General features: G+C 40.9%; 1 protein-coding gene across 1 annotated transcript in view; it reads left to right on the forward strand.

The window, feature by feature from the left end:
* The window catches only part of LOC135506266 (ALK tyrosine kinase receptor-like), a 769161-nt gene that overhangs the window by 726411 nt on the left and 30441 nt on the right, over nucleotides 1-12309 (forward strand). The window contains 5 exon segments of the mRNA XM_064925805.1: nucleotides 3614-3704; nucleotides 4038-4102; nucleotides 5253-5382; nucleotides 8065-8162; nucleotides 9551-9643. Coding sequence (XP_064781877.1) covers nucleotides 3614-3704; nucleotides 4038-4102; nucleotides 5253-5382; nucleotides 8065-8162; nucleotides 9551-9643 — 477 coding nt within the window.

Below are 12309 nucleotides of genomic sequence, written 5' to 3' on the forward strand. Positions count from 1 at the left end.
TGATGTCTTCACTATTATTCTACAATGTAGAAAATAGTAAAAAATAAAGAAAACCCTTGAATGAGTAGGTGGTCTAAAACTTTTGACCGGTAGTGTATTTAATATTTCAGTATATATTTTATTTTATCTTTTTAAACCAGTTTTTTCTTTGTCATTATGGGGTATTGTGTGTAGATTGATGAGGGGAAAAAACAATTTAATCCTTTTTAGAATAAAGCTGCAACGTAACAAATTGTGGAAAATTTGAAGTGGTCTGAATACTTTCCCAATGCATCCATTGTTTTTGTAAAAATTGCAAAAAAATTGTAAAAAGTTCAGTAATTTTTGTTGTGAATCATTGATGGACAGCATTCTTTGAATTTTAAGCAGATTTAAAGTAAGGCCTGAGACTGGATCTCTGGGGAACACTCAACACCTATTGGAAAGCCATTCTGGTGTGTCTTTGGCATTCAATTTGTATAATTGTCCCTCTGAAAAATAAATAGGAAGGTTTTCCTCACCTGGGCTTTGCTCCTTTCGTATATATTTTGATCCTGATAAACTCCTACCTTGCATACCCATAACATAATGTTGCCATCACCATACTTGAAAATACAGAGGGTTTCACACTGCAGGAAACTGCAGGAATTGAACCGACAACCTTGCATTTCTAATGCCATGCTTTTACTGACTGAGTCACACAGGACCAGAAATCCTGCTTTGCAAAGTAGAGCAATTCAGTTAAATGGACTTCCATGTTAAAAACTAAAGTGCCTTCCTTCTCATTTGAAAACGGTTTGAAAACGGTTCAACCATAGATGAGACCGATGTTACATCACTGATGAAGGTTACATCACTAATGTATGAATCAGAAGCATCCGGTTGGCATTTCCGCTCAGAGAGGAAGCCCAGTGGCTGGAAATGGGAGAAGATCGAGCGAGATGGATTTTGGTTGACATTGTGCTAATTTTCTCATCAATGAAACAGTTTTCTGATCCTAAAAGTAGGATCTGTTATGAACAGAGTGGGTTAAGTTTTGTAGAGTTTAACATTTTCCAAAGTAAAAAAATGTGTTTTGCATTGTTCAGAAGGAGTGCAAGGACTAATTGAGTTATTGCACACGCGCACTTCACAAGGTAGGCGTTCCCGAATGGAAATATGCAAATACACGCTAGAACACACCAATAGGATCTCGCTAGCTCTTGCTTGGCTCTGCCCACCTCCTTGCTTGTTCTTCCCACTATGATTAATTTGCTTCCATTGGAAACAACAGGCTGTGATCTATCTTTGGTTAGTTATAAAAGTATTTGTTTCAACCTTATTATTATATTATACATACTATATTTTTATATGGTAACGTTTCCTGTACTAACATGCTGCGATGTCCTCACAAAGCTCCAGCATTTCAGCTGACCCAGTGACCTCTGAAAGCCATGGCATTTATTGGTCGGGGACAGTACTTAAGATGTCCGAGAAGGTTAGATCACTGTGAAAGGTTAAGCTAGCCACCTGGTACACATACTGTCCATAGGCCCACTTTCCTTCCACCCGATAATCAATGACATCAACTGTGAATGCTTACTGCCTTGCAAAAGTATTCAGCCCCCTTGGCGTTTTTCCTATTCTGTTGCATAACAACCTGTAATTTAAATATATTTTTATTTGTATTTCATGTAATGGATATAATAGTTCAAAATAGTTAAAATTGGTGAAGTGAAATGAAAAAAAAAAATTGTTTAAAAAAATTCTAAAAAATAAAAAACAGAAGTGGTCCATGCATATGTATTCAACCCCTTTGCTATGAATCCCGTAAATAAGATCTGGTGCTGCAAACTACCTTCAGAAGTCACATAGATTGCACACAGGTGGACATTATTTAACTAAGTGTCACATGTTCTACGTATATATACGCCTGTTCTGAATGGCCACAGAGTCTGCAACACCACTAAGCAAGGGGCACAACCAAGCAAGCGGCACTATGAAGACCAAGGAACTCTCCAAACAGGTCAGGGACAAAGTAGTGGAGAAGTACAGATCATTATTAAAAGATGGAAAGAATATGACACCACAACAAACCTGTCAGGAGAGGGCTGCCCACCAAAATGCACAGACCAGGCAAGGAGGGCATTAATCAGAATGGCAACAAAGAGACCAAGAATAACCTTGAAGGAGATGCAAAGCTCCACAGCGGAGATTGGAGTATCTGTCCATAGGACCACGTTAAGCCGTACACTCCACAGAGCTGGGCTTTATGGAAGAGTGTTCAGAAAAAAGCCATTGCTTAAAGAAATAAAATAAGCAAACACATTTTGGTGTTCGCCAAAAGGCACGTGGGAGACTCCCAAACATATGGAAGAAGGTACTCTGGTCAGATGAGAGTAAAATGGAACTTTTTGGCCATCAAGGAAAACGCTATGTCCGGTGCAAACCAAACACCGCCCATCACCCTGAGAATACCATCCCCACAGTGAAGCATGGTGGTGGCAGCATCATGCTGTGGGGATGTTTTTCATCAGCAGGGACTGGGAGACTAGTCAGGATCGAGGGAAAGATGGTCAAAATTGAAGGATTGATGGATGGCGCTAAATGCAGGGTAATTCTTGAGGGAAACCTGCTTCAGTCTTCCAGAGATTTGAGACTGAGGTTCACCTTCCAGCAGGACAATTTTAGTTTTATTTTACTTTTATTTAACTTGGCAAGTCAGTTAAGAACCAATTCTTATTTTCAATGACGGCCTAGGAGCAGTGGGTTAACTGCCTTGTTCAGAGGCAGAACGACAGATTTTCACCTTGTCAGCTCGGGGATTCGATCTTGCAACCTTTTGGTTACTAGTTCAATGCTCTGACCACCAGGCTGCCTGCCACCCCAATGACCCTAAGCATACTACTAAAGTAACATTCGAGTAATTTAAGGGGAAACATTTAAATGTCTTGGAATGGCCTCGTCAAAGCCCAGACTTCAATCCAATTTTGAATCTGTGGTATGACTTAAAGATTGCTGTATACCAGTGGAACCCATCCAACTTGAAGGAGCTGGAGCAGTTTTGCCTTGACGAATGGGCAAAAAACCCAGTGGCTAGATGTGCCAAGCTTATAGAGACATACCCCAAGAGACTTGCAGCTGTAATTGCTGCAATTGGTGGCTCTACAAAGTATTGACTTTGGGGGGGTGAATAGTTATGCATGCTCAAGTTTTCAGTTTTTTTGTTTTGTTTCACAATTAAGAATATTTTGCATCTTCAAATCAAATGATACAAACCCCCTAAAATCCATTTTAATTCCAGGTTGTAAGGCAACAAAATAGGAAAAATGCCAAGGGGAGTAAATACTTTCGCAAGCCACTGTATGTTGTAGTGTGTACTGTGGGTGCATTGTGAAGGCATTATGGAGGGATACTTTTGCTTTACATTTAGTCTATAAGACATTATCTTACCAATATGCATCTCAAAGTTTGTGAGCCCTTTTGTTTGTGTGTGTGTGTGTGTGTGTGTGTGTGTGTGTGTGTGTGTGTGTGTGTGTGTGTGTGTGTGTGTGTGTGTGTGTGTGTGTGTGTGTGTGTGTGTGTGTGTGTGTGTGTGTGTGTGTGTGTGTGTGTGTGCGTGCATGTGTGCGTGTTCTTCCTTGTGTGTGTATAGGGGTCTGGGACATGGTGCCTTTGGTGAAGTGTATGAAGGGATGGCAGCGGGGATACCTGGAGAGCCCAGTCCCATGCAAGTAGCAGTCAAGGTGAGCCCTGACACAAACAAAAAAACAAGAAATAGACAAACAAACTTACACACAGAATATACTGGGCCTCATTCATCTGTAATATCAGCAAGAATGTGTGTGTATTGGGTACTTATTTTATTCACAACATTTCAGTGAGCTTATGTTGATTTTTTTATTGAACCTTTATTTAGGCAGGGGAGTCCTATTGAGACCAAGGTCACTTTTGTGATGGAGCCCTGCAATGAACCCTACTGTGCAGATGTATCCTTAGGTCTGCACATCTGTCTACACAGCATTGTCTATGTTCTCTCTGAATGTCCTCATTGTGTGTTCTGTGTGCATCCCCTATAGACACTCCCTGAGGTGTGCTCTGAGCAGGATGAGCTCGACTTTCTCATGGAGGCTCTCATTATCAGGTAACACAAACCACGTTTCCATCCACAGTTTTCATGCAAGCAAAGTCATACTGTATGCAAATAAATCACAACAGGTGTGATGGAAACAAAGTGTTGGTACAATTTGACAGACAATTTGTTCATTCGACATGGTGGGATCTTTTTGTGTCGGTAAAATTAATTATGTGACAATTGCTCCAACTATTTTATGCGCAATTATTTATATAATAAACCATCATATCGAAGTAAACTTGGAGCCACCCGATGACGTGCTTTTCCACTATAATGTGGAAAAGCATTAGAGTTTATAGGAAGATTAAATAGTTTTGATTAACTTTCCTGGTGGTTAAGTGATGGACAGTGATGAGCTTCATGCACATTTCCAATAAATATCTAGGGTTTTATTTGAAGGCTCGTGACACGATGATAAACACTTGGCTGCCAAATATCAAATAAAAATTACGTTGGTCTCATTCCATTTCATAATTTAAAACCTACCCCCGTTTTGTCAGCTAACTGTTGTCTAGAGAGCATGCTCCAAAACCAGATGGCGTGCATATGATATGCTATAAAACGCAACAGTTTTTTGTGACAAAACTGTCAGTGGAGTTGAAAATGTGACTTATGTTCTTTTATTTGGTACATGGGACTTTCACCACAAAAGTTACTTTTATGTGAACTACCTCATCACGCACAGCCTTTTATCCACAACAAATCAATTTGATGGAAACACATCACTGATGGAAAAACTTCCATATTGTTTTTATGCAGATTTTTTAATATTAACATGAACATATCTCGGCAATTGGATGGAAACCTAGTTACAGTCACACAAACCTACGCACACGCACACACGCACTTAAACACTCTCTCTCTCTCTTACACACACACCTACACACAGCTTTTGGTTGAAGACATATTGCAAACATGCTCCATGGCAGACCATTCTTCAGCAACCATGTACTGTAATCTCACTTCCTTTCCAACCCTCTCCTTCTCCCTTTACTTTCCCCTTTCCTCCCTCTATCTCCCCCCCCATACCCAACTCTCTCCCTTCTTTCCTTCTTCCTCCTTTCCCTCCTTTCTTCTCTCTCCTCCCTCCTCTCACTCCTTCCCCCTCTCCTCCCTCCATTCCTCCCCCTCTCTTTTTGTTATTCCTCTCCCCCTGCAGTAAATTCAGCCACCAGAACATAGTGCGGTGTATAGGGGTGAGTCTACAGGCCCTACCACGCTTCATCCTATTGGAATTGATGGCTGGAGGAGATCTCAAGAGTTTCCTGAGAGAGACGCGACCCAGACTGGTCAGTTCAGTTGCCAGTTTGTCTTGTATATTTTAAAATGTACAGTGCGTTAGTTCAGAGCGGTAGTGCTTTAGTGCACAGCTCAAGTGTTTTTTGTCAGAGGAATATGTTGTCTTGCTCTAAATCACAACAGCCAGAGATGGTACCTTGGAGCAGAGATTTCTGAAACCTTGAAAAGTAAGTTTGAATAAATGCAACAGTTGATTCTTTATTTGTAATAAATGCAACAGTTGGATAGTGGATAACTGTTGTGTTTTTCAATCACATATTGACTGGATAATAGCACTTAAAATATTTTACTGGCAATGGACAAATAAAGAATGAAGTTCAGGGATTTTGGTGTAATTAGGGTATTCAATTTATTGTAAAATTTAAATTTTTGTTTCTTAGAATGCACTTATATATACAGTATATTCTCTAATGGTATCAGGTTTTCTTTTAATATTTTGTTTGAATAAAATTATATGTGCCTCATTGCATAAATACACTAGGTATATTAGCATATAAACTATATGACCAAAAGTATGTAGACATGTGCTCTTCTGGGAAGGCTTTCTAAAGTGGCTTGCGAAAGTATTCACCCCTTTGGTATTTTTACTATTTTGTTGCCTTACAACCTGGAATTAAAATAGATTTCTGCATGGTTTGTATCATTTAAATTACACAACATGCCAACCACATTGAAGATGCAAATTTCTATTGTGAAACAAACAAGAAATAAGACCAAAGAAAATTAAAAGTTGAGTGTTCATAATTATTCACCCCAATTGCAGCATGTCTCTATAGGCTTGGCACATCTAGCCACTGGGATTTTTGCCCATTCTTCAAGGCAAAACTGCTCTAGCTCCTTCAATTTGGATGGGTTCCACTGGTGTACAGCAATCTTTACGTCATACCACAGATTCAAAATTGGATTGAAGTCTGGGCTTTGACTAGGCCATTCCAAGACATTTAAATGTTTTCCCCTTAAATCACTTGAATGTTGCTTTAGTAGTATGCTTAGGGTCATTGGGGTGGCAGGTAGCCTGGTGGTCAGAGTGTTGAACAAGTAACCGAAAGGTTGTTTCAGTTGTTTCCCTTTAAACCACTCAAGTGTTGTTTCAGCAGTATGCTTAGGGTTATTGTCCTGCTGGAAGGTGAACGTCCATCACAGTCTCAAATCTTTGGAAGACTGAAACAGGTTTCCCTCAAGAATTTTCCTGTATTTAGCCCCATCGATCATTCCTTCAATTCTGACCAGTTTCCCAGTTCCTGCCAATGAAAAGAATCCCCACAGCATGATGCTGCCACCACCATGCTTCACTTTGGGGATGGTATTCTCGGGGTGATAGGAGTTGTTGGGTTTGCCCCAGACATAGCATATTCCTTTCCTTGGCGTTTTGGTGGGCAGCTCTCTCTTGGCAGGTTAGTTGTGGTGCCGAATTCTTTCCAATTTTTTAGTAATGGATTTAATGGTGCTCCGTGGGATTATCAAAGTATCTGATATTTTTTTGTAACCGAACCCTGATCTGTACTTTTCCACAACTTTGTCCCTGACCCGTTTGGAGAGCTCCTTTGTCTTCATGGTGCCACTAGCTTAGTGGTGTTGCAGACTCTGGAGCCTTTCAGAACAGGTGTATATATAGTGAGATCATGTGACAGATCGTGTGACACAGATTGCACACAGGTGGACTTTATTTAACTAATTATGTGACTTCGGAAGGTAATTGGTTGCACCAGATCTAATTTTGGGGGTTCATAGCAAAGTGGGTGAACACATATGCACGGACCACTTTTCAGTTTTTTATATTTTTGCATTAAAAAAAAAATAATAATCATTTCACTTCACCAATTCAGACTATTTTGTGTATGTCCATTACATGAAATTCAAATTGATATCTATTTTAAATTACAGGTTGTAATGCAGCAAAATAGGAAAAATGCCAAGGAGGATGAATACTTTTGCAAGGCACTGTACTAGATGTTGGAACATTGTTGTGGGGACAATTTCTGTATGGACCTGTCAAGCTGAAACAGGAAAGGGCCTTCCCCAAACTGTTCACAAAGTTGGAGGCACAGAAGTTTCTCAAATTTCATAGTATGCTGTAGCGTTAAGATTTCCCTTCAATGGAACTAAGGGGCCTAGCCCGAAACATGAGGGTGTCATCTGCATAGAGGTGGATCAAAGAATCACCCACAGCAAGAGCGACATCATTGATTTATAGAGAGAAAAGAGTCGGCCCGAGAATTGAACCCTGTGGCACCCCCATAGAGACTGCTTTTACACATGAATCTGTTATTCCAATAATCACACAATTGTTTTGAGGGTGGGAGTGGAAACCAACATGCACACAACACAGTGGGCTACACTACACGATTCTCACATATATGTGTTCTGAGTTCTCTGTTTGGACCTTATTCTACAATGGGGATAAGATACACACTTTTTAAATGTAACCTTTATTTAACTAGGCAACAAATTCTTATTTAGATCCACATTATAGGGCGATTGAAATGTTAAGGTAATTTCCAATTGAGCAGACATATGCAGCGTTTACCATGAGTACAGTCTCTGAGAACACGGGAACATTGTCTTCAAATTTCAATCGTGCTGTAGAGCAGGTCTTCAGCTCTACGGATTGAATCAAGCCCTATGTATATATGAGCCTGATCTCTTCCTCTCTATCTGGTATCTCTCTATAGGAGCACCCTTCTAGTCTATCCATGGAGGACCTGCTCAACGTGGCCAGAGACATAGCACAGGGATGCCAATACCTGGAGGAGAACCAGTTTATACACCGGTAGGCCTAATGTGGTAGAGAAACATACTGTACATGGATTTATGTGTGTGCACAGTGTGCACATCAAACCCACACAATATGCAATGACAGACAAATACACTCTCACACACAGACACTAATTTCACCCACTTACTGTATACATACGCACACACCACAACGACACAGTCCCCCACATTCACACCCTCCCAAACAAAAACAGATGGGAAAAGAACGGTTTGCCTGCTTCCCCCCGCAACCCCAGCAATCACCTTGCTCGGTTTCCACGGCGTCCTTAACCTGTGACAGGATTTTCCCTTCAACCCGCAACTTCCTGCAAGTCATCCAATGACAAACGAGCCCAAATAAAGCTAATTTACATCAAAATGTGCTGTCAACTATTATACCGCCTAATGGTGTCACAGGAGTGTAGCTACAGACACACACGCAGACCATCGCATGCACACACACGAACACAACACACAGAAGCACTAGGCTACACACACCACACACACACACACCAGCACGACTCCTTATTACAAATCACAGCCACCATCATCATCCTTGAGGCCACTACGTGTGAGTACGTGTCACTAGACTATATTTTCTTGAGGAAAACATGCATTGACGACATGCAATATCTCGAAGAGTGTGTTTGCTGCTTTGTCATACCACTCAAATTCTGCAGCCTCTTAAATCGTATTACAATCCCATACAACATAAATGTATGCATATGCTAAATCTGGCTGTGAATAACATTGTTTTGTTTAATCCGAATTCAAACAGTTCAGATTAACCAATTTAATGTTCAGTTAATGCTGAATGCTTTAATACATGAATCTGTTATTCCAATAATCACACTCAATTGTTTAAGGGTGGGAGTGGAAACCAACATGCACACAACACAATGGGCTACACTACATGATTCTCACAGATATGTTTTTTGAGTCCTCTGTTTGCCCTTATTTTACCATGGGGATGAGATACACACCGACAGACAGAAGGACGGACAGACAAGCTTGCACACACTAATGCAGACGGACAGACAGACAGACAGACAGACAGACAGACAGACAGACAGACAGACAGACAGACGGACAGACAAGCTCGCACACACTAACGCAGACGGACAGACAAGCTCGCACACACTAACGCAGACGGACAGACAAGCTCGCACACACTAACGCAGACGGACAGACAAGCTCGCACACACTAACGCAGACGGACAGACAAGCTCGCACACACTAATGCAGACGGACAGACAAGCTCCCACACACTAACGCAGACAGACAGACAAACGCGCACACACTAACGCACATACAGATGAGCACACACATGCACAGGTAGACAGAGACACACACACTAACAGGAACACACCCCTGTAAGGTTCTTCTTGTCTTGTCACTTTGCAGGGACATTGCGGCCCGGAACTGCCTGCTGACCACCAAAGGACCGGGGAGAGTGGCCAAGATCGGGGACTTTGGAATGGCCAGAGACATTTATAGGTACTGCCATCATAAAAAGTCATTAAACCCAGCTACTATAAAGGTATATGTGGACTGGGGTGGTCTGGCATTCTGGGCAGTTGCCTATGGAGCACATGTACGATATACGGCTGCCAGCATGAGTTGGAGTATGGCCTGTTGCTACTTCAGCACCATCTCTCCTAAGATTCAACTCTGTCTATCTCTTTTCAAACATGACAAAATACCAAAGGAGTGGGACTGCCCCACTCCTTTAAAATAATAATAATGGTCACGCCTGCTCCCGCTCTCCCTCTCTGGCGCTCGAGGGCACCAGGCTGCCTATACCTTCATTATGCACACCTGTCACCATCATTACACTCATCAGCGCTCAATGGACTCACCTGGACTCCTTCACCTTGTTGATTGCCCCATCTCTATCTGTCTGTTCCTCAGTTGGTTCCCCAAGTCTGCTTTAATGTTGTTATGTTTTCATGGCCAGACGCTGTCCTGTCCAGTTTCATGTCCATTGTTAATTAATTAAATGTTCACTCCCTGTACTTCCTTCTCGTCTATCAGCGTCGATCCTTACAAAAATATATATTTAAACAACAAGGCCCAAGGAGATGTGGCCAATATACTACGGCTAAAGGCTGTTCTTCTGTATGACGCAACGCGGAGTGCCTGGACACAGCCATTAGCCGTGGTGTTTTGGCCATATATCACAAACCCCCGAGGAGACTTATTGCTGTCATAAACTGGTTACCAACATAATTAGGGCAGTAAAACTAAATATTTTGTTATACCCCTGGTATACATTCTGATATACCATGGCTTTCAGCCAGTCAGAATTCAGGGCTCAAACCACCCGTTGGTAACCAGTTTATAATAGCAATAAGGCTCCTCGGGGTTTGTGATATATGGCCAATACACCACGGCTAATGGCTGTGTCCAGGTCGTGGTATATTGGCCATATACCACACCTCCTTGGGCCTTATTAGCTAAATATCCCACAGTTTTCAGACAATCATTATCCAGGACCCAAACTATTTAGTTTATAATTCTGTTTATTACTGCCTGTGTCTGTTGCTAGTGACACAGTCCATTTCTTCTTCTGGGAAACAAAGTCGATTATAAATTATTTTTTTACAATCTGAGTGGGATCCATGCATACGCCGTTTAGTTAGTAATGGCTGCCATGATGGCACCAAACACTTTATGTCTAGTTGTAGAATGCCAATTCTATCTAGAATGTCAATTTGAAGATTGCTGGGGGCATTTCATTTCAATTTGATGGCTTTTGGTGCAAATGATAATGTCTCACAAACACAGGATGGCTAGGAGGTTAAAAGTAGAAGCCACATTTTGGTTGGACCTTGTGTACAATTGATGAATAAAGCGATCTTAATCTTAATTTTACAGTTTTATTCATCCTCAAAGTAGTTGTGATTGCATACTGACTTGAGGTGTTTTCCCAGTTGCAATTCCAATCCACACTGCACCGTTCACGAATGCACAACCCAATGAGGAAATCACCTCCACCACCCACCCATCTCAGCCTGCCGTCACAAAGAATTGGAGGATGAATGTTATAACACACATGAAAAAATACTACAATTTAATATATAATTCTATAGTAAACTGTAGTATACTGTAGAATACTATACTACACACTGTAGTATCCCTCGCTCATCAGGAGTAGTACTTACTATGGAATGTTATATTATACTCAGGCTTCTGAGTGGCGCAGCAGTCTAACGCACTACAACTCAGTGCTTGAGGTGTCACTACAGACACCCTGGTACGAATCCAGGCTGTATCACAATCGGCCATGATTGGGAGTCCCATAGGGCAGCGCACATTTGCCCAGCGTCATCCGGGTTTGGCCGGTGTAGGCCGTCATTGTAAATAAGAATTGGTTCTTAGTTAACTGACTTGCCTAGTTAAAAAAAAAAAATACTGTGGAATACTATACTAAATAGTATTATGTGCCAAAAAACTATTTAATAAATACTACAGTAATGTCCACAAAAACATTACAGTCTGCAAAAACACTACACTTTAACTATAGTAAATACTACAGTATTTAGTTTGCACATTCCCCTCCCCCATATCGCAATGTGCCACCCATAAGTGAGAAACCATATATTGTGTTCCCTACAAGTTATAGAAAAGCGCCGATGTCCTAAACTATCCATTCAGACCCCAGTCCTACCTACCTACAAGTTGTGGAAAAATTTGCTCTTTCAGTATTTCTTTAGTAAGTTTCCTGAAGGAGAAAGCCTTCACTTTTATGTCAAGGATAATAAAGCAAACACACTACAGTATATAGTACAGCATAGTACAATTCGCAAAAACACTACAATAAATACTACAATATACTACAATCCGCAAAAACACTACATTAATTGCTCATTTAACGTGTGTCTGTCCAGTATTATGTTTTTTTTCATAGGGAGGCATATCTGTTCAAACGTTGTAAACAATACCTCCGAGTGCTGGTCGATGTAGAGTATTAATTTGATTAATTAAAATGTATGTTTTAGCGTGATGTTCCAAATGCCTGTAACGCAAAAATCAAGTTTTACATTTTTTTCCAGGTTTTTATGAGCATTCTGTATTTTTAGTCTCGTCTTCAGTGGTGTAAAGTACTTAAGTAGTACTTTAAATTATTTTTACTTAAGTAGTTGTTTGGGGTATCTGTACTT

The sequence above is a fragment of the Oncorhynchus masou genome, chromosome 2, assembly GCF_036934945.1.
Source record: "Oncorhynchus masou masou isolate Uvic2021 chromosome 2, UVic_Omas_1.1, whole genome shotgun sequence".
Classification (NCBI taxonomy): Eukaryota; Metazoa; Chordata; class Actinopteri; order Salmoniformes; family Salmonidae; genus Oncorhynchus; species Oncorhynchus masou.